The sequence below is a fragment of the Vigna umbellata genome, chromosome 9 (assembly GCF_029865625.1).
Source record: "Vigna umbellata cultivar VRB3 chromosome 9, Vumbellata_1.0, whole genome shotgun sequence".
Lineage (NCBI taxonomy): Eukaryota > Viridiplantae > Streptophyta > Magnoliopsida > Fabales > Fabaceae > Vigna > Vigna umbellata.
In genome coordinates this window covers 39,046,458-39,069,705 of record NC_142173.1, presented here as the reverse complement: position 1 = coordinate 39,069,705, position 23,248 = coordinate 39,046,458, and the positions used below count along the sequence as shown (strand labels likewise).

Here is a 23,248-nt window from a genome sequence, read left to right as displayed (position 1 = left end):
AGGTAGAAAAAGCGGGGCACGAGATGAAAGAAATGGCCGTGTCTTTTGAGTCAGATATGAGCCAGGAGCGTTGGAAGCTAGCAGAAGCAGAAGAAGAGCATCGAACCATGATAAAACAAATGGAGGAGTACATTGAGGAGCAAGAGGAAAGGTGGAGGTCGACGGAGTTCGAAGAAAGGCATCAGGCTTTGGTAAAGCGAATGGAGGATCACATCGCCGAGCAAGAAGTGGTTGTGAGACATTGGAAGGAAAGTTTCTCCCAATTGGCGGCCTTGGCAAACGAAGCAATTGAAGACATCCCCAAGATGGTGTTGGACGCCGAAGCGAGTATTCATTTTTATAGCCCGCCGGAAGAGATAAAACTTTTTTAATCATTGTAAATGGTTGGTAGGCGAGATGAAATCCTTTATCGCTCGAGCTCGAGCGTGATGTATTTTGAGATCCTTGTGTCTCGTTTTCTTTATGCGATGTATTGAACTGAGTATTTTAATGAAAGATATGGAAGGTTTGTCTGGTATCAACTTGTATTGATTTCCATCAGTAATGTCATCGTGATCTTGTGATTTCCACCTGTTACCAACATGCATCATGTTTTCTTTATTTCGTTCTCATCTAATTTAAAGTTAATCAAATAATAAAACAGTACAAGTGAGGAAAACAACGGCCAATTTTCCGCGACATCCCTACAGGACTCGAGCCAATTCAAGGATAATGGAAAGCTGGGAGGAGTCGCAAGAATCCATCAAAGCCGAAGTTAGCCAGTTGAAAGACCAGGTTGGCCAGATCTTGGCTGCCCTTGAATCCTTGAAGACTACTGCAGAGTCTTCGTCCGCACAGATCGGAGGAAATGCCCATTTTTATCCCCCGTTGTTGAACACCGCCAGCCAATCGATACCTTTCCCGCCATATGGGTTACCCCCAGGTTACACTCCTCCCGTAGGAGAATACTTAGAAACAGAGCATGCATCTTTCTCCTTTCCCACAACTGTCAATGTACCGCCAATCGGCACTCAGGGACCCGTCTCCGTGTCAGCTCCCATGGTGAGTGCACAAGGGAACGAAACAAACACAGTTGAAGGGACACGAGTAACTGCAATGCCGTACGTGGTCGCTAATCATGAATCTTCAGCTAGGGCCGCATCGCAAACCGCAGTGCATGGGAGAATCAGTGACCTTGAAGGAGCTAAAGGCAGGCTGGAGATTCTTGAGGAAAGATTGAGGGCCATTGAAGGGGTGGAAAGCTACGGCTTTGGAGATGTTGCAAGACTAAGCTTGGCCCCTGGTGTGAAAATACCGCATAAGTTCAAGGCGCCGGAGTTTGAGAAGTACAAGGGTAGTACATGCCCTAAAAGCCATCTGACCATGTATTGTAGAAAGATGGCTGCGTACGCCTATGATGACCCGCTACTCATCCACGTTTTCCAAGACAGTTTGGCTGGGGTGGCGTTAAACTGGTATACCCATTTAGAGCCCTCTAGAATTCGTTGTTGGGCGGATCTAGCTGACGCTTTTGTGAAACAATACGTATACAACACGCATGTTGCACCGGACCGTCTGCAGTTGCAAAATATGGGGAAGAGAGACAATGAAACTTTCAAGGAATATGCCCAACGGTGGAGAGAATTGGCCGCGCAAGTTGAGCCACCTTTGTTTGACAGAGAGATGGTGGCAATGTTTGTAAATACTCTTCAGCCGCCGTTTTATGAACATATGGTGGGGAACGTGTCCGTCAATTTCGCGGATGTCATCATAATTGGCGAAAGGATAGAAATTGGGCTGAAAAACGGGAAAATTGTGTATGGCCCGCCCGCAGCTACAAACTACAAAAAACCCGGTTTCAATCCGGGAAAGAAGAAGGAAGGGGAGGTGCATGCAGCCTCGATAATGCCTGCGTGGAGAGGTCAGGCTCCCACTCATGGTTATCGACCATACTTAGGCCAACCCCCCTATGCAGCTAACGCCTCGTTCGATCATCAAACTAGGCCACAACAACAACAAGGGTATTATCAACCACCGCGAGTCCCAACTGAAGCGTGGAGGGCCGGGGCAAACGCGGGTCCAAATATCAATGCGGGTCAAAACACCAACCCGAGAAAGAATCAATTTGTTAATTTCACCCCCATCCCTATGACTTACACGGAGTTGTTGCCTCAACTTGTAAAAAAGGGTTTGGTTGCCATTTGCCCGATGAAGCCTGTACAACCTCCATACCCAAGGGGTTATGATGCAGATGCCAAGTGTAGTTACCATGGAGGAGGCATTGGTCACTCAACCGAGCGGTGTGTGGCTTTCAAGTATAAGATACAGGCTCTAATCGACTCTGGTTGGCTAAAGTTTCAAGAAGATAAGCCTAGCATCGAGGATAACCCATTGTCCGGGCATGGGAGTACCTCGACGAACGCCATCGAGGCCGAAAACAGGAGTTGATAAGGGATGTGAGTGAAATCCGGAGTTCTAGGAGGTTTATTTTCGAGGCGTTGTTAAAAGTGGGCCTAGTGAAAGGTGATTATGATATGGGTACATCATGTGCACTTCATCCAGATGCTGAGCACTCTATTGAAGAGTGTGTTGAATTAGAAGATATTCTGCAAGACCTGCTTGACAGAAGTTTGATGCAAGTATGCCGCGAGGATAAAGAGGAAGAAGTGTTTGCACAAACTGGTGGGGAATCTGATGTAACTCTACCGGAACCGCTGGTGATACGTTTCACTAGAACCACTCCTGCACCGATGACTGAAGAAAAACCGTCTGTGGTTATCTGTGTCCCATCCCCCTTTCCTTACAAAAATGAGAAAGCTGTCCCTTGGAGATATGGGGCATTTGCGTTAGGAGAAGGAAAGGGTGCTGACCCGGCCATTGAAAACATATCAGGCATCGGGGGAATGACGAGAAGTGGTCGAATCTTTACACCACCAGAGCTGACAAGAGAGGGAGCCAACAATAAGGAAGCAACAATGACCGCAAAAGCTAAGGAGTTCTTGAAAGGGAAGGGTGTACAAGAAAAAGAGACCCCTGACGAAGGAGAGAAGAGAGAGATATCCGAAGAAGAGGCTTGCGAGTTTTTAAAGTTCATACAACAGAGCGAGTACAAGGTGGTGGAACAGCTATTTTTTGTTTTCTCGCATGCCTGCCCGGATCTCCTTGCTAGAACTGCTCATGCATTCTGCATCTCACAGGAAGTTGTTAATGAAGATACTTAGTGAGGCCCATGTGGAGCAAGGTATTTCTCTGAACAAGTTTGAGGGCATTATTAGCAATATCGTTGCTAATAATTACCTCACCTTTACCGATGAGGAGATACCTATTGAAGGCAGAGGGCATAACAAGGCTCTTCATGTCTCTGTGAAATGCCTGGATCACGTCATAGCGCGTGTCTTGGTGGACAATGGCTCCTCTTTGAACGTCATGCCAAAGTCAACATTGGAGAAGCTACCCTGTGACGGAATGCATATGAGGCCAAGCTCAATGATTGTGAGGGCGTTTGACGGCAGCAAGAGGGAAGTCATGGGCGAAATAGAGTTGCCGGTCCAGATTGGCCCATGTGTGTTTCAAATAACCTTCCAGGTCATGGATATCCTCCCAGCCTATAGTTGTTTATTGGGTCGCCCGTGGATCCATTCTGCGGGAGTTGTACCTTCCACACTGCACCAGAAACTGAAATATGTCATGGGAGATAAGCTAGTGATAGTTTCTGGAGAGGAGGATCTCCTTGTGAGTGGGCCATCCTCTGCCCGTTATATAGAAGCAGCCGAGGAAGCTCTCGAGACAGCTTTCCAATCATTGGAGATCGTGGGAAACACCTATGTGGAACCATTTCCAGTAAACCCATATCTGTCATGTGCCTCTATCATGGCGGCCAAGGTCATGCTGAAAGAAGGCTATAAGTACGGGAGCGGTTTAGGCAAGCACGGACAGGGGCGGACATTCCCATTGGAGGTGGTCGAGAACAAAAGCAGGTATGGCCTAGGGTACAAGCCCAGCAAGGGGGATAAGAAGAGGCTGATCGAGGAAAGGAGGGAGCGTAGTCTGGCTCGGATAGAACGACGGGAACCAAGGACGAGGAAGATTCACATTTGTGATATCAAGGAGAGTTTTCGCAGCGCTGGATGGGTGAACACTAGCCTTATAGCGGTCTTGGAAGAGGAAGATGGATCTGAAAGCTCGAACTTCGTGTGGGCTTGCTCACCAGATGCGCGGCTCAGCAATTGGAAGACTGTGGATTTACCTGTGATGTTTAATTCGAACGAAATGTAATATATTAATTGATCCTATCGCTTTACCCGGGGCTTTAGGATTCATGACTTACGGGTTGACGCTTTTATTTTGCTTTCAGTGTGATATTTGAATCGTGTTTATCCTCATTTAGCCTCCTCCATCGTTTTTTTTGTTTATTTATTCTTTTTTCAAAAACTTAAATAATGCAGATATGACAATGAATATTTTGAAAATAACAATGTCGATATCCCTAATCTGGAGCACCCTGTCGATGATACGGAAGATGATTATGAAGATGGTTCGGAACCCTCTCCAGAACTAATGAGGTTAGTGGAACAAGAGTCTAAAGAAATAAAACCCTATCAGGAAGATGTCGAAATACTCAACTTGGGTGAGAAAGACGAGATAAAAGAAGTCAAGATCGGCACAACCATGAAAGAGGAAGTAAGAGAAAGGTTGCGTGTCCTATTGAAGGAATTTAAGGACGTGTTTGCTTGGTCGTACAATGATATGCCCGGTTTGGATACCGATATCGTGCAGCATAAACTCCCTCTTAAGCCGGAATGCCTCCCGGTCAAACAGAAACTAAGGAGAATGAAGCCTGAGATGTCTTTGAAAATCAAGGAAGAGGTGCAGAAACAATTTGATGCAGGATTTTTGGCTGTGGCGAAATACCCGCAATGGGTGGCGAATATCGTACCAGTACCCAAGAAAGATGGTAAAGTTCGAATGTGCGTTGACTACCGTGATTTGAATCGTGCAAGTCCAAAAGACAATTTCCCACTACCGCACATCGACACTCTAGTCGATAATACAGCCAAGTTTTCGCTATTTTCATTCATGGATGGTTTCTCAGGATATAATCAGATCAAAATGGCGCCAGAAGATATGGAAAAGACAACCTTTATCACGCTGTGGGGAACTTTTTGTTATAAGGTGATGTCCTTTGGGCTCAAGAATGCCGGGGCAACATATCAAAGGGCGATGGTGGCACTTTTTCATGACATGATGCACAAGGAAATCGAAGTTTACGTGGATGACATGATTGCAAAGTCTGAATCGGAAGAAGAGCACGTTCTCAACTTGAAGAAATTATTTGAGAGATTGAGAAAGTATAAACTCAGGTTAAACCCCGCCAAATGCACGTTTGGAGTGAAATCTGGGAAATTGTTGGGTTTTGTGGTTAGCCAAAAGGGGATAGAAGTGGATCCTGATAAGGCGCGAGCGATAATAGAAATGCCTGCGCCTAGAACAGAAAAGGAGGTTCGAGGTTTTTTGGGTAGACTGAACTACATTGCTAGATTCATCTCCCAATTAACCGCTACGTGTGAACCAATGTTCAAGTTGTTACGAAAGGATCAAGCTGTGGTTTGGAACGAGGACTGTCAAGCCGCTTTTGAAAAAATCAAACGATACCTGCAAGACCCTCCCGTATTACGTCCACCTGAGCCAGGAAGACCACTTATTTTGTATTTGACTGTGTTGGATAAGTCGATGGGTTGTGTGTTGGGTCAACACGATGAAGCTGGGAAGAAAGAGCACGCCATATACTACTTGAGCAAGAAATTCACAGACTGCGAACAAAGATATTCGTCGTTAGAACGAACTTGTTGTGCATTGGCGTGGGCTGCTCATCGCTTAAGGCAATACATGTTGAGTCACTCAACCTGGTTGATATCCAAGGTGGACCCTATCAAGTTCATTTTTGAAAAGCCTGCTCTTACTGGAAGGATAGCTCGGTGGCAAATGCTATTGTCAGAATATGACATCGTGTATGTTACTCAGAAATCCGTCAAGGGGAGTGCGTTAGCAGAATACCTGGCTCATCAACCCATCGCGATTATCAGCCAATGCAGCCCGAATTTCCCGATGAAGATATCATGGCTCTATTCGAAGAAGGCAGAAAAAACCGAGACGAAGAAACGTGGGTGTTATTATTCGACGGAGCCTCGAATGTGATGGGGCATGGCATAGGGGCAGTTCTCATCTCTCCAGAGCATCAATACCTACCTATGACGGCAAGATTATGCTTTAATTGCACAAATAACATTGCAGAATATGAGGCCTGCGCTATGGGTATTCGGGCGGCAATAGAGTCCAAAGTGAAAATTCTGGATGTATATGGAGATTCAGCCTTAGTCATCCACCAGTTAAAGGGAGAGTGGGAAACTAGGGATTCGAAATTAATTCCTTACCAAGCTTACATCAGGGGATTAATGGAGTATTTCGACGCCATCACATTTAACCACATACCGCGGGAAGATAATCAATTAGCAGACGCTTTGGCTACTTTGTCTTCGATGTTTGAAGTTGACCAAGATGCAGAATTACCAATGATTGAAATGAAGTGCCATGCAGAGCCAGCATATTGCCATTTCATCGAGGAGGAGGTAGATGGTAAACCTTGGTATTTTGATATCAAGCACTATCTTAAGACCCGAGAATATCCTGAGAAGGCATCTGAAAACGATAAAAGGTCGTTAAGGAGGTTGGCTGGCAGCTTTATTTTAAATGGGGATATTTTATACAAGAGAAATCATGACATGGTTCTCCTCAGATGCATGGATGCAAAGGAAGCCGAGATGATACTGAAAGAAGTGCACGAAGGTACCTTTGGCACACATATGAATGGGCATTCAATGGCCAGGAAGATCTTGAGAGCTGGTTACTTCTGGTTGACCATGGAAAATGATTGTTGTACACACGTGAGGAAGTGCGAGAAATGTCAAATGTATGCAGACAATATCAATGTGCCGCCCACGACCTTGAACGTGTTGTCTGCACCGTGGCCATTTTCAATGTGGGGAATAGATGTTATCGGAGCTATAGAGCCAAAAGCGTCAAATGGACACCGTTTCATACTAGTCGCGATCGATTACTTCACCAAGTGGGTTGAGGCTGCTTCTTATGCCAACGTGACTAGAAAAGTGGTGACCAAATTCATAAAAAAGGAGTTGATCTGCAGATACGGGTTACCTAACCAGATTATCACTGATAATGCCACCAACCTAAACAACCAGATGATGGCGGAATTATGTGAGGAGTTCAAAATTCATCATCTCAATTCTTCCCCTTACCGTCCAAAGATGAATGGGGCAGTAGAGGCTGCTAATAAGAATATCAAGAAAATTGTGCAAAAGATGGTAGTCACCTATAAAGATTGGCACGAAATGCTTCCTTTTGCTTTGCATGGATATCGTACATCAGTACGAACGTCAACTGGGGCAACACCTTTCTCGCTTGTGTATGGCATGGAAGCGGTACTTCCATTTGAGGTGGAAATCCCATCTCTACGAGTTTTAATGGAAACCCAATTGGAGGAAGCTGAGTGGGTTCAAACTCGGTTTGACCAGCTCAATCTCATTGAAGAAAAGAGACTAACAGCGGTGTGCCACGGACAATTGTACCAAAGAAGAATGAAAAAGGCTTTCGACAAAAAGGTGCGCCCAAGGGAGTTCCACGAAGGCGAACTGGTGTTAAAGAAGATTTTGCCTATACAAAAGGATCACAGAGGCAAGTGGACCCCAAATTATGAAGGACCATTTGTAGTAAAAAAGGCATTCTCTGGAGGGGCACTAATCCTCACAAGGATGGATGGAGAGGAGTTACCTTTACCGGTTAATTCTGATGCGGTAAAAAAGTTTTACGCATGATGATTCCGCGATAGGGGATGCCACTAAGGGATATTAACACTGTTTTTGAATTATGTTGTATTCTGTGTTACTTCATTCAATAAATACCATACGGTTTTATCCATTATTCAACTTTTACGATTTTTCTTTCGACACGATTCATGTCGCACTGGGTTTTAAAGTAAAGTAAGGAAAAAAGAAAGTGATAATAATTAAAGCATCACAGGTATATCCATCGAGCACAAACTCGTTCCTGAGGGATGTCGTAAAAAAATAATAATAATAATAATAAAAAGACACATGTTGAATTCGTTGTCAATAAAGTCTGCCGAGGGCATAGTACTTTCGAAAAGCAAAAGCAAACAAAGTTTTGAAAAATGCTAGTGTTGAGTCTTTTCCTGATTCATAGTAACTAGTGTTCTTTTCCTACTGAAGCATCTGCATTCATACTACTTGAACCCCTAGCTTTCTCGTTCCCCTTTAAAATAGAGGATTGTCATGAATATAATACTGGGGCAGTTTTCATCAGGATACGCGTACCCAATGATCCGTCGATCGGGGAGAAAAATAAGAAAAAAAAGAAAGAAAAAAAAAAGAAAAAGAAAATTAAGTTGATTTGTCAATCGCTGCAGAGTTTCACTTCAGGTTTAAGGTTGGGGGAAGTAGGGCGAGCAAGCTTCAGAATGACGTGTGGCCATTTTTCTTCACTCAAGTGATAAAAGAAATTTATCCAGTTGCACCCCCTTTGAGCCGTAAGTTATAACTGTTTTTCTTCATCACCCTCAACAAGAATCATTAGCATATCGATGTCAATCCAAAGGAACGTCAGGGCATCCAAGTCAAGGAGAAGATTTGTGGAAAAGATAAATGAAAAAAGAAAAGTTTCAAAAAGGGTCACAGTAGAGGCAACGAGACGAATGAAGAAAAAAAAACAAAGAAAAAAAAAACAAAAAACAACGACAAAAACAAAAAAATGAATGAAAAATAAAAGGACGTCCGAAGTTCCAAACTCCTAGAGACAGTTGACTCGACACCTTGCAGATGATTCTTGTTAAGACAATTCGACCGTCAAACACTTATTTGGGCCTTCATTATCCGTTTCTTTCAAAACCCTTTGACCTTTAACCACGGTACAAGCCAATTAAAGTCCACGCCGACTGAAGAATGTTTGTCCTGATCTTTCTCAGGAACTTAACTCTTGAACGAAACGATGTGGCGAATGACACGATCGCTAGAAGAAAAGAAAAGCATCATAAAGGAAAAATGAAAAATATAATGTGAAGTCTCCCCGTCAAGAGAGAACCGTCAAACTGGGGCGTTCCTTCCTACCCAAACCTGTCCACCTCTCCAAATCACACTTATTGTGCACAGCAAAGTTGGGGCAGGCTTGTAAGCCTTGATCGTTGAAATATTAACGACACCCCCGCGGATGGGGAGAGCATGAAAGTTAATGTTTCCCCCAAACCATCACTCAGCCATACACTTTTCATAACCATTTCTCACACTTTCTCGGGTTCAAGCTAGTTTGGATTGCAAAAAGCGATAAAGGGAATCTGAACTAATAGTTACACTCTTTTCCTTTTCATCAAAGGACTCACCAATTCCCGACATTATTTTCAATAAATGCATTTTGAATGTACATCGAATTTGATGACAATATTGACAACGGGTTCCAAACATGGAATTTTCAAAAAAAAAAAATAATAACAAATAATGAAAAAACAGAAAGAAAGAAAAGAAGGAGGAGAGCAAGAGAAGAGAACGAAATAAAGGTCTCATGTGTTTATGCATTCATGCACCCTCGTGACATTACATCATACATTTCATGAGGAGCAAGGAAAAAGGTGTGAATAATCCTTAAGGGGAAAGAGAAGTGGTGAAAAGTTTAACACAACCTTTGCTTCTAAGTCTCTTCAATGTTCGGCTCAGTATCTACCAATGTTTCAAAAATTTGAATACAAGTTTTCCTTCTACGACGGCGCTCCTCTGTAGGACAATCGTCGAACCTATGATCACTCTCATTCATTCATCCATAGGGTTGTTACACCCTCCACGAGGTTGTTACACCTCATTCACTTGTCCATAGGGTTGTTACACCCTCCACGAGGTTGTTACACCTCATTCATTCACTTGTCCATAGGGTTGTTACACCCTCCACGAGGTTGTTACACCTCATTCATTCACTTGTCCATAGGGTTGTTACACCCTCCACGAGGTTGTTACACCTCATTCATTCATCCATAGGGTTGTTACACCTTCCACGAGGTTGTTACACCTCATTCATTCATCCATAGGGTTGTTACACCCTCCACGAGGTTGTTACACCTCATTCACTTGTCCATAGGGTTGTTACACCCTCCACGAGGTTGTTACACCTCATCCCCTCATCCATAGGGTTGTTACACCCTCCACGAGGTTGTTACACCTCATTCATTCACTTGTTCATAGGATTGTTACACCCTCCACGAGGTTGTTACACCTCATTCATTCATCCATAGGGTTGATACACCCTCCACGAGGTTGTTACACCTCATTCACTCATCCATAGGGTTGTTACACCCTCCACGAGGTTGTTACACCTCATTCATTCATCCATAGGGTTGTTACACCCTCCACGAGGTTGTTACACCTCACTTATTCACCCATAGATTTATGACACTCTCCATGAGGTTTGCACACCTCAATTCTCTTTGCCCTGTTCTTTTTTGTTTAAACTTCTCTGTTGTTCCTCGTTCATTTTGAAATCCGGACGAAATTAGTGTTTCTTTCTTTACTTATCTTTTACTCTAATAATATAAAAACTTTGTTTGTCATATTATCCAGTAAAATCTAAGTAAAGAGGGGCAGCTGTTAATACCCAATTTCGTCCGGATAGTTAAAAAAATATCTAGAGTCGAGAAGAGATAATAAAATAAAATAAATGTGCAAAGATAAATTTGATACGGAAAAATGATGGTTTTGTTTCGTTTCTCTTTTCCATTATCCTTTGTTTTTTTTTTACTTTTTTTTCGTTTCTATTCATTTTCTCTCCTATTTATATTTTATTTTTGCTTTATTTTATTTTTATTTCATTTGGTTTTATTTTATTTTGTTTTTTTTTTCCTCTTTTTTCTTTTTTTTTTATGTTGTTATTCCATTTTGCTTTTATTTTTTATTTCCGTTTTTTTAGGGTTTATTTTTATGTATTTTACTTTTATTTTTATTTTTATTTATTTATTTTTTATTTTATTATTACTATTTTTGTTGTTTTCCTTTTAATTTCGTTTTTATTTTTATTTTTATTTTTATTTTTATTTTTTAAAAAAAAATTCAAGAAAGGTTATTTTTTTTATGAAAAAAATTTGCACTGCAATATTAAAAAAAAGAAGTGAAAGAAAAAAGCAAGCAGAAAAGTAAAATCCCAAGGTCAACTCTTTCCCTCCTCTGAAGCCAATTGCAGTGAATGCTTAGAAAGTGTTAGCGTGGTGGCAGCGTGGAAAAGTTACTTGTGTTTCTTGCTGAAATTCTTAAGCGGCAACAGCGGACATACATGGAAGAGGAAAAAGTTTTGAACGGGCATCAAGCCAACTGCAAAATGAAACATGAAAACATGAAAAAAAGAGACGAAGGAAATCTGGCACCAGAGGAGATCCCAAGGGGTACAGCAGAGAGGAGGGGGCTTTGGGTTTTCAAAAGGAGGGGAGAATCACATTAGAGAGGGATGATCATCATCAGAGGAGAGGGCAAGGGATCTGAGACAGAGAGAAAAGAGGAGAACCGACTGTGAACCTAGCTGCCCAGTCAACTTTACTTTCCGGCATTGAGGAGGGGAAAGGAAATTAGAACCCGAAAGACATCTTGAAGCTGCGAAGGTAAGTCTTCATGTACCTAAGCTCTTTGGTCATGCTTCACGTATATATGCTTTCCTTAGATACACTTTCCTCATGCGTGCTGAGTGATGAATGATTGATGCTGGATCAATGTATATATTTGTGTTTGCTTCCCTTCCTCTATTAACCAAAACTGCACCCAAAATGCAGTTTCAGTGCTTTCATCTATTTAACTAACGATAGAAGATTGGCATACACTCCCTAACATCAAAGCTTCAATACCCTTTAAACATCCAGAAAACATGTAATAAAAAAGAAAACAGAAGCAGCAGAGATGTCTTCATATAAATCCTCATAAGAAAATAGAAAAGAGAAGTAGTTTTTCTTTCTTGTAAACCATGCGCATGTCTGCCACAGCTGCCTTCCGTCTCAAGATCATATTTCACCTATAGTAAACACAGTGAACAGACCAAATAATGAATCCCATGCCATTAGGTTCAGAGCTTGTCTTTTGGAACAACTCTCTCTATCCCCTGCTATATCCATTGCATTTAGGGCGAGATTGGCCACTGTCCCTATGTACTTGATCTTCCACTTTTCCTTCTGATACCGGCACAGTACCCTTTAACCACAAATTCGCAAAAGCCAGTTTCCTGCAAAGACAACACAGCACAATTCACACAACAAAGTCCCACCCTCCGAAACCAATCTCTCCGTCACGCACGTCCCAGAAACCTATCCCTTCACCCAATCTCCCACCGTTATCCATCCCCGTTGCTACAGCCACCATTCATCTGCAAGAGACAAGAAACTCTTTCCTTCATCACAACCGGACCCATTATAGTGAGAAGATGAAGAAGAGAACCTAAGTGTGGTTTGCAAGGGTTGTTGGCGATGGCAGCTGCGAGAAGAAGAAGGAAAGGGCTTCCTCTGTTTGCAAGCGAGAAGGGAAGGAGGATGTTGACGTGGTGACCGGAGGCATCTCCGGAGACGACCGGTGACGCTAGCGGAGCCTTGGCCGGCGCGGTGGTCGAGCTCGCCCAAGGGGCGATCCACGAAGGAGAGAACCATCTCTCTTGTGCGCGAGGAGAAGAGGAAGAGAGAAGCCTGATCTGGAGGCGGCGGCGGCCAGTTTCAGTGGGGGCGAGGTTCGGCGGCAACCTTGGCCGTGACGTGCGACGCCGGTGGTGTCTTGGTTCGAGAGGTCTGGGCTCGCTCAGGCGATGCTGGACGGAGGAAGGGAGAGAACTTCCCTCACGCGAAGAAGAGGGAGGAAGGAGTTGGCGGCGGCCCCGGTGGCGCCTGGTCGCCGGGGACGCCTTGGGCTGAGCGGGGATCCGTCACGGTGGCCGGCCGTTTGAACGGAGGCTGGGCAGAGTGCGTGATGAGTGCCTCTAGGATTTCTCGTCCATGGGAGAAGCTTGAATCTCTGATGCATGTCTGAAATGAGTTGGGACGTAAGAACCCCTAGGGTTTTCCAAACCTGAGAAGTGAAATGGGCCCTGGGCCTGCTCCAGTTTAAAAATATTCACATGTATATAATTAAAAAACATTTCTTTCCTTCGCGCACCCCCGTTTCTCACTCGCGCGCCCTCCACCCATTCCCTTGGTCTGGGCTCAGGCCCATTCTGTTACTAAAAGAGTAAAAAAAGACGAATTGCTTCCCCGCATCCCCTTGTTCTTATTTCGCACCCCTCCCTGCCTGGGCTTTGGCCCAGTTCGTTTTTTTCTAAGCACCCTTTTTTTTTTTAGCACTTCCACACCCTTTTTTATATGTATTATTTACTTATTATTTTACTTCTATTTTGTTTTATCCCTTTACTGGGTACTTTATTTTCATTATTTATTTATTTATCATTTTATGTTATTTTCATTTCTATTTTTATTTATTATTATTATTATTTTTTTTCTTTTCTTTTTTTCTTCTTCTTCTCTCTCTTTTGTTCCCATTTTAAATATTTATCTACTTTTAAAATGCCTTTTTATGAGAAATGATAAAAAATAATAAATGTTTTAAAGGTTTAGGCACATGTGTGATCGCACGCATCGTCCTTGTGTTAGAACCTTTTCTTCTTCTCTTCTAAAAAATTACAAAAATACGTCTAAAGGTTAAGGCACACGTGTGACCGCTCGCATCGTCCTTGTGCTAAAAACCTTTTCTTCTTTCTTATAAAAATTACAAAAAATACGTTTAAAGGTTTAAGCACACGTGTGACCGCTCGCGTCGTCCTTGTGCTAATAACCTTTTCTTCTTCCTTATAAAATTACAAAAAATACGTTTTAAAGGTTAAGCACACGTGTGACCGCTCGCGTCGTCCTTGTGCTAATAACCTTTTCTTCTTCCTTATAAAATTACAAAAAATACGTTTTAAAGGTTAAGCACACGTGTGACCGCTCGCGTCGTCCTTGTGCTAAAACCTTTTCTTCTTTCTTAAATAAAATTACAAAAATATTTTAAAGGTTGAGCACACGTGTGATCGCACGCATCGTCCTTGTGCTAAATACCTTTTCCGTTTATTTTATAAAAATATCAAAAAATATAAAATTTTCAAAAACTAAAAACATCAACAATTTCAAAGCAACAGACAATTTCTAGCCAGAACTACGTGTTCCTTGATTCTTCATCAAAAATGGAGATACGTAGGAGCAAGGTTAGCCCTTGTCAGGTTCACTTCCCTATTATCCAAAATCATTTTAAAACAAATTTTCAAACAAATTTCCAAACAAATTTCTCACGCAGTTTCCAAAAGAACTACGTAACCCTGATTTCTCATTCTGAATGAGAATACGTAGGAGCAAGGTCAATCCTTGTCGGGCCCAAAAAACTAAAAAAATATATTTTGCTTCTTTAGAGTTGTATTTTAGGGGATAGTTAAACATTTTGAAAACCACATCATATTCGCGTATTTAGTTAAAGGTACTGCCTTAGGGCAGGCGTTGTAGGGTGCTAATACCTTCCCTACACGTAACCGACTCCCGAACCCAGAATCAGGTTTTCGCGGACCGTGTCTTATCATTTTATGGTTTTTCCGTAGTTTTTCCAGAATAAACTATGGTGGCGACTCCAAATCTCTTTTTCAAAAACCGTTCTTTTTTTGGATCGTCGTCCCGTCGCGATTCCGGTTGCGACATGTGGTAGTAGATCGTTTTAGTAAAATGGCTCATTTTATACCCTGCCACAAAGTAGATGATGCTAGCTATATCTCTAGACTCTTCTTTAAAGAAATAGTGAGATTGCATGGTTTACCCAAAACTATAGTGTCTGATAGAGATGTGAAGTTTCTAAGCCATTTTTGGAAAACTTTATGGGAAAAGCTTGGAACTAAACTTCTATTTTCTACTACATGTCACCCACAAACTGATGGGCAAACTGAAGTAGTAAATAGATCTTTATCTACATTATTAAGGGTAATATTAAGAGGAAATAACAAATCATGGGATGAACATCTACCTCATATTGAATTTGCTTATAATAGAGTAGTCCACAAGACTACTAATCTTTCTCCTTTTGAGGTTGTTTATGGTTTTAACCCTATCACACCTCTTGATTTACTACCTCTTCCAGAATCATCTTCTTTTCTTCATAAAGAAGGTGCTTCTAAAGCGGAGTTTATCAAGAAGTTACATGAGAAAGTTAAAATCCAAATTGAAAAACAAACTCAAAAATATGCAGAATACAACAACAAAGGGAGAAAGAAAATAGTTTTTGAAAAAGGAGACCTAGTTTGGCTTCATTTGAGAAAGGAAAGATTTCCCTCTCAAAGGAAATCCAAACTTAGTCCAAGAGGAGATGGTCCATTCAAGGTGCTCAAAAAGATAAATGATAATGCATACATATTAGACCTTCCTGAAAGTTATGGTGTCAGTCCTACTTTTAACATCTGCGATTTAATTCCTTTCACAGGAGATGATCAACAGGAGGAAGCAGATCTGAGGACAGATCTTTTTCAAGAGGGAGGGTCTGATGGAAAACCATCAAGAAATCACATTGGACCTCTTACTAGAGCAATGGCTAGGAAGATTCAAGAAGAAGAAGGATCATCTAACATTTTACTTCTATGGAAGGTTACTTATAAAAATCCTTCTTCTCTTAACTAAAGCACTTATATTTTGTTTTGCAGGAATTAATAAATCTTGGAGAATATGATTGAGCCATCCAAGAAAGAACCAAGAAAAGGAGCCAAAAAGCAAAGGAGGTGCTTACGGCATGCACCAGCATTTTCCACGTGAATGTTGGCTGATTTGGAAGGAAGCACACACCTTGCTGGATGAGCTGGAATGAGGCATGGATTTTGCTTGATCAAAATCTGAATAATTTGAATTTTAGGAGGGAATTACAAACAGAATTTAGGCTCCTCTTCACCTATAAATAAGAGGGCCTTTTCTTTGTTTTGGGTTACTTTTGAGCTTAGTAAATTGCTGCTGAAATTCATTGCCAGCCCTATTGCTCTTGAGTCACTAATTCTCTCTACTTTCTCTTCCCTTTCCTCTAGCTTCCTTCCATTGTAGGAAGGCCTTCTGAGCTGTGAGGTTCCCACACATACTTATTCCACTCAAATACACCAAAATCTCACCCAATTGCTACTGCATCCACTCTGCTGTATTTCACTCACTGCACCAATACTGTTTTTCATCCGCTGCATCTGTTTTGTCTGCAAGGCCAGGTCATTCAAGCATGGATAAGCTTCCATCAGTTTGCTTCGTTTTCAGCCAAAGATGCAAACCCTAGGACGTTCTAAAGCTTATATATTATTCGATATATTACAGAAAAGTGGGCCTAAGCCCAAAAGACCACCGCTCAGCAGTAAACTGCCGCTCAGCGGTACCAGCACTTAGTCAATTCTCCCCTCAGCTGCACTTTCACCCCTCAGCGGAACCAACGGGTGTTCCTGAGTGCTACTCAGCGGTAAACTGACGCTGAGCGATAGTTGCGGATTCTCTTCTTTTGCACTTTTTGAGTTCTTTTCTGATTCCATCTTTATCCTTCTTCACTTCTTTCACCAAATTCACCTTAAAACCTGCCAAAAACACTGAAATCAAGCATAAACATGTCCAACTCTCTTATTTCCAAAAATGTGAACAAAAGCATGATTCCAAGCTAGTTTCTTAGTGTTAAAGGTTGCTTTTGGTATCAATTTTAAGCATAAAAATAACAGTTTTTCAACTGTTATCATTAGGGAAATTATGTAGTGTAGGTTTTCATAGGTTTTCAAATGGTACAACTTGAAATGAAATCCAAATATGTTAACTTATTTCTTCGGTTTTCTATAGCTGCTTCATGCATCATCCAAACTTTTGTGACCTTGAAAGAGCTATGAGAAAACCGAAGAAAAAATGTTAACAGAGAGACGGGTTAAAATATTTTAAAAGTTGAGGTCTAGATGATTCACAAGGATTCAAAACTGTATATAAAGAAGATGGACTAGAACTTTGATGTCGAATTTGGATAGTCATTGACTTTAATCTTGATAAATGCTTTTCTTACAAACGAGGAGAACTCATTATACGTCCAACAAATAATACATTAAATTCCCATGGGATTCGACATACTTTCGGTGATTTAAAAGAAAAAAAATAACAACATTTATCATGACAAATAAAACTGCCTTGTCACATATGACGTAAACATCGCCTTTTGGTAAAATTCGACATCAATATCTCCGTTTGTAACAAAAGCATTTATCAAGTCTAACCAAATACAGTTTCCCATGCATAGTTGTTTAAAAGAAAAAAATAAAAAAAAATTAAAAAGGGAGTAACTGCCTGACCCGTAATACGTCGAATTCTGTTGTAATACGACGTACTGTTGGTCAACTAGAAAACAATGAGTTACTCCTTTTTTAATTCTTTTATTTTTATTTTAAATGTCCTATAATACGTCGAATTCCCATTTAGCTTCATCATATTATTCATTCATATCAGAATGTTAAGAGATCTATTACCTTTTCACTAAATGATGTTTGAACGTCGAATGCCACTAGGCTTCGACGATGTACTGCATATTCATGATGTAATGTTGTTACAGCTCGATGTGCTTGCCAATTCAACGTCAAGTACACATCTATTAATATAGCTCACATTTCACGTAACCCCTTGCCAATGTTTCTCTATTGAACATATTACGATTCATGTTTTTTTTATTTCCTTTGCATTTGCATTTTCTTAGATTTCGAAACATTTTTGTTCTTTACATTGCAATTTGATTTCAATTTCAAAGTGGTGCATTCAGCAGCTTCAGTTCATAAGAAGGTGCCCTTTGAAATTGAAGTCATCAAAATGTTTTTCATAGTACAAAAATGTTTAAGATATCTTACTGAAATGGAAGTGCTATGGAAAAAGAAATATGGTTCACAATATTTTTAATGCTAAAACAATTTTAAGAACTAAAATAAATTTATAAAAATTTGTTCAACTTCGTCATTTAGCAATATAGGATTCGTTTTTTAAATTGTCTTGGAGTTGTTTTCAACCTGTAGATTTCAAAGCTACCTGACCTAGGGTGGAAACAACTTCAAGACAATTTAAACCATCAATAATACGTCATTTATTTTTGCAAATGCGACGTAATATTCCTCAACTGGCCAAAAAGTTTCTCCCTTTTCTTCTTGTTTTTCTTTTAAAACGTCGCATTTTGTAAGAGCTGGACGTAAAACAACTTCAAGGATTTCAAAAAGAAATCCATATTTTTAAGAACGTATGTTCATAAATGAAAACAAAAACAAAAGAAAAGCATAATAACACTAAACATAATAAAAAAATGAAAACCTAACCACGAAAAGATAAACAATATAGTTAAAAAATGAAAAACACAATAACACTAAACATAATAAAAAAATGAAATCCTAATTTGAGTCAGATGTCTCCATAGACTCCTCTTCTGTTGTGTCATCTTCATCATCAGATTCACTTGCTGAGGGAGTTCTCAGAGCATCTTCATCTACTTTCTTGTGAATCATGATCACAAAGTTTTCAACTTTTCTTCTAGGTAATATTACCCAAGCAAGTACAAAAGCACACATTTTTTCTTCATTTTCAAATCATTAAGTAGATACGGCTTGTATACCTTTAGCCTTTTTGGATATCTCACAAATTCCTTGTAAATCTTCTTCTTGTTGGTCCATTGGTTGAGTTCAAAATTTTTTTCATGAGCCAAATAGCCTTCTGCTTTGAGAGTAGTAAAAGATAGCCCTATTTCATCATCAATTTTAATATCGACATCTTTCACCCGAGAGCATATAACACCATTGACAACCTTCAGATTGTGGTAGAAGACTTCTACTAGGTCAAGGTAGCATTCACCGACTTGTGAGGGACTACCGCGAAGAGTTTTCTATAATATCCAAATTTGTATCGTGCTTCGTCATCACTGATCCACTCATTTGGACTAACATTTCTTACAACTTGTGCAGCCTTCATTCCATGTCGTCAAGATGAAGAAGCCATTTGAGAACATGATTTAGAGATTTACAGGTAGGGTTTAAGAATCTAGTTTCTCACAATGATATAGGATCGATTTACATAGTTGGGATTTCCAAAAACGTCGGTAAATAATTTAATTTTTTTTATTATTCAAATTATTTGATTATCATTAATAAACCAAAATTAGATGATAGTAAACCAAAATTAAATGTAAACATTAATTATAAACCAAAATATTGTTATATAAATTGTAAACATTAGAAATACAATTAATGTTTCTCAAAAACTAAAATAAACATGTTATGAATAATAATTATATTTTGTAATTTTTCATTATCGTCATCATTTGATACTTCTTTGTTGTCTTCATCACTTAATACTTCTTCATTGTCTTCATCATTTGATAAGCTTCCTTTTTCAAATACCTACAATATAAAACAATAATTTGTTAATAATATTTAAAAATAAATTATTAGACGAATTTAAGAATTATTGATGGTTGAAAAATGTTAAAATATGATATAATAGAAACCAAATAGCCAACTTATATTTTAGAATTAAATTAAAACAAATTCATCTATAAATATATCTTTATGTATTAAGTATAGGTAAATAATAAAATATATTATATAAAATTTGATTTTCCAAAAAAATCATATAAGAAATATTTTTATTATCGATTAATTTTGAACCACAATCACACCAGCTAGAGAATTGATTATTGATCGAACTATTTAATTGGTCTGATGTTATCTTGTCTTGTAATAAAGAAAAAAAATAAGAACAAAGAAAAATATAAGAAAAGTTAAAAGAAAATATGGAAATTAAAGGAAAAAGACAACTATAGACTATATAGCTCCCAAAAAAAATTATGGGAGAGAGAAAACTATAGCTCGCAGTCTTATCATTAGAACCTAATATAATAGATTAATACTAAGCAAATTCTCGGAAAAGATACCTTAAGTAAAGCTTTTTACTTAGATTAAACCAAATCCAAAACAATGTATATATCTGATCTCAAAGTGGTGGTGGTTATAGCTCTGATAACTGGCCAAAAGGAAACGGAACAATGAATAAGATAAAGAAATAAAGCATGAACAACATGAGTAATCAAAATGAAAAAAAGAAAAAACATTAACAAATACTTGCATAAATCTTTGAACTGCCTGGCTTGTATCTGTTTGTGTCTCAACTTCTACATATATAAACAAAATCTGCACAGACCCAAGGGCATTGAAGAATTTCCCAGAACATTCACGCTGAGAAAAATATTCTTGATGAAAACAAGTAATGTAGTTGACATTAAGTATTACTATCATGTTAGAATCAAGGAAGCCTGCATTGTTCATGGCCTCGTAAGCTTGGCCTGTTGTCAATGTCCCATCTCCTATCACTGATATGATGTTGTTCTTCTTCCCTAGTAGATCACGTGCAATGACCATGCCTAATAAATATTCAGAGTTGTTGCTCAATTGTGAGATAAATGATTCTACACATATATTTGACGAAAATACATTCATCTTAAAATATAAGAATCTTACCAAGACCAGCAGATATGCTTGTAGAACTGTGTCCTACCCCAAAAGCATCATGAATGCTCTCATCCCTTTTTGGAAAACCTGCCAGCCCCAAAGTCTTCCTAATGGTGTGCATTCTGGACTTTCTACCTGTAAGAATCTTGTGTTGGTATGCCTGCAATTCGGTTACATTTTAGACTCTCTTACACACATCACACATGATATAATGATGAAAATTGTACAAAAGAGAATAAAAAATATAGAATTCTAGTTTTGTCATGAGCAATGAATTTTCTCTAAAAGAAGATTATATTTCTTTTGTTGTTATTTAACTTGTATTAGAAAAGAAGAAGAAATAAACAACACGAAAGATTACCTGATGACCAACATCCCATACAAGTTTGAGAGACTATAATCTCAATAAGTATCCATCTGGACCAAAAGATTTCATAGTAATAGTAGCCTTGCAGCACCCAGTCATTTAAACCAATAAAAATGAAAAAGAAAACTCACTGCTGCATTCAATATACATATAAACAAAATAAAAATTAAAAAAAGAAAAAAAAGGAAAAGAAAGATTGAGTGCATTGTTTCAAAAATAACTAAAGGTGATAGGAGAAGCAGAGAAAGAAAAAGTGTACAGAAGAAAATGGGGTTTAATTGACGAAACATACCTTGTTAGTTTGCTTTCATCCATTTCTATAGTACTTCCCCTTGAGGTATAATCCTTTATAGGATTACCAGAATTTCTTTTTCAATCCCAATGGTAATCAATTTCTTCATGTCTCGAATGTTTTCTATATTTATCTTCCACTTTTGGATGATGAATTCCTATGGAGCTATGGTTTCCTGACATTAGCCTCCAGTGCTTCATTATAAAAGTCACCTTTTAGTTTCTCATTTCCTTTAAAATGTCCAAGTCCCCCATTCTGCCACTTATCTGCCCTGGAAGATTTAGAATTCAAATAACCATTGTCCAGACCATATGTAGCATGTTTTCCATCTTGAGTCTCAGCACTTAAAGGATTAGGAGAGACATCATCTGCATTGGTTGCAGGACTAATAAATTTATCAACCGTGATATCCTCATTAGTTTCTGAATTTACAGTGAGGTGTCCCTGTTCAACACAAATGAAAAATTGAGTGCACATGCAAAAAAAACCAAAGTGTTGGAGGTAATGCCAAATGAAATAAACAGTGCTTAAAATCAGTTCACGAGAAAAATTAAATTTACAAAACTCATAACCAGTTCTTACGAATTAACTATAAGCCATTCTTCACTGAAACGCCTAGAGAGACTTCATTTGCAATTCACTCATGTTTGTCTTGTGCAACCAAGTTCTTACATATCTATGAGAAACTGACAGGGTACTATACAAAAGATCTCAAGAATTAAAAAAAGAAAACTCATTATACATCCGAAAACAAAACATCTCGGGAGGAAGTGAGATACACAGAAACACCTAAAATTGAGATCAAAAAATTATTCGCAACCAAAAAACAACATTACGAAAACGACAATTTTTTCAAATCTACTTCAATGGCCTCTAGTTTCTCCGAGACTAAACAAATATCACATTTATTGATACACAAAAATAAAACAAGTGAACTAAAACAAAATAAACGAAATCAATCGCAACATACCAAATTTTGATTATTAGATTGAACATCTCGATCTCCAGCCACCTTGATTTCACCAGGTTCGACATCAGATTCTATCTCTTTTTTCCCTACCTCACTATCCAGAGCTTCATCATCTAGTGTCTTGGAGCTTAGACCTGATGGAAGCAGAGAATTCGTACAAACTACAAAGGAAAATCAGTGATTCCTTCCGCGAGGGTTTGGAGACATCGACATGGATGAAGAACTGGTCCATGGCAGAATCCTTGTCCTTGGGGATCGACAACTACATGACGTAGACACTTACCCCTTCCTTATCGTAGCTGCGTTTCAGAACCAGACCTTGGGAGTTCCCTTCACGATGGTGAAGGGCGATGGAGGACTCACTTTCTGCGATGCCGTCATGGGAACCAATGTCTAGACCTATGGTAAAACCCTAACAAACAAAGAGAGTGTGAGAGATCTTACAGGAACCGGAGAAGTGAAGAAGGTTTGGGAACGAAAATGACCACCAGAGAGCACTCACAACGCCCACCAACGATGAAAATGGCAGGATCAATAGGAGGTTGGTTTCTTAATTTCTAGGGTTTGGGAAGACGTGAAGAGGAAAATGTCTCAGATGAGCGAGTTGGAGAAATTTAAAGTTGAAACTGCAGAAATTTATTTTAAAAAATTAAAAAAAATATATTTAACCGGGGTTTAATATAACCGCCGGAAATTTCTAGAGGTTTTCTAAACCCCAAAAATTAACCTCTAGTAAAATTTGATATTTTTGTAGTGAAACTATAAAACGTCTAACTCTTTGGGGGCTTCGACGTTTGGCCAAAGGATAACTCCATTTTATTTTTTTTTCTTTTATATTAAGCCATAAGGTCAAACGCTTTTTTATTACTTTATTCGTTTCTTTTCAACCAACCTAAAAACGTCAAACGGTTTGGCGGCATCGACGTGTTATATGGGAAAATGCAGTTGGCTGATCATGATGATAAATGTTGTTAGTAAGAACCGAAGAGATTCACGCCCATCATTGGCACCA

The 23,248-nt window shown here is 39.4% G+C and overlaps 1 protein-coding gene and 1 pseudogene across 6 annotated transcripts; one reads left to right on the top strand and one right to left on the bottom strand.

Annotated features, from left to right (window-relative positions):
• Positions 1-2,513: 2,513 nt before the first annotated feature.
• On the top strand, positions 2,514-4,254 carry LOC148193476 (uncharacterized; annotated as a pseudogene).
• A 15,015-nt stretch (positions 4,255-19,269) lies between these two features.
• On the bottom strand, positions 19,270-22,851 carry LOC124848278 (putative 1-deoxy-D-xylulose-5-phosphate synthase 2, chloroplastic). Of its 6 annotated transcripts, none has more exons than XR_015782265.1 (7): positions 22,739-22,851; positions 22,237-22,648; positions 20,969-21,710; positions 20,617-20,767; positions 20,225-20,519; positions 20,034-20,122; positions 19,270-19,500 (listed from the first exon to the last, which is right to left on the bottom strand). XR_015782265.1 is itself a non-coding variant. In XM_088099145.1 (6 exons), the coding sequence occupies exons 3-5, from the start codon at positions 20,726-20,728 to the stop codon at positions 20,108-20,110; spliced, it is 426 nt and encodes a 141-aa protein (XP_087955271.1). In that variant the 5' UTR covers positions 20,729-20,767; positions 20,969-21,710; positions 22,237-22,823; the 3' UTR covers positions 19,270-19,500; positions 20,034-20,107. The 6 variants fall into 6 exon arrangements, 1 of the variants encoding a protein (XP_087955271.1); XR_015782263.1 differs by having other exon boundaries at positions 20,969-21,107; positions 21,267-21,710; positions 22,237-22,823; XR_015782264.1 differs by having other exon boundaries at positions 20,969-21,104; positions 21,267-21,710; positions 22,237-22,823.
• Positions 22,852-23,248: the final 397 nt, after the last annotated feature.

Excerpts from the sequence above, each read along its gene's own strand:
- LOC124848278 (XM_088099145.1), bottom strand. The coding sequence starts at position 20,728 with ATGCACACCATTAGGAAGACTTTGGGGCTGGCAGGTTTTCCAAAAAGG. Across the intron at positions 20,520-20,616 it reads AAGCATATCTGCTGGTCTTG|GCATGGTCATTGCACGTGAT; the intron begins GTAAGATTCTTA and ends AATATTTATTAG.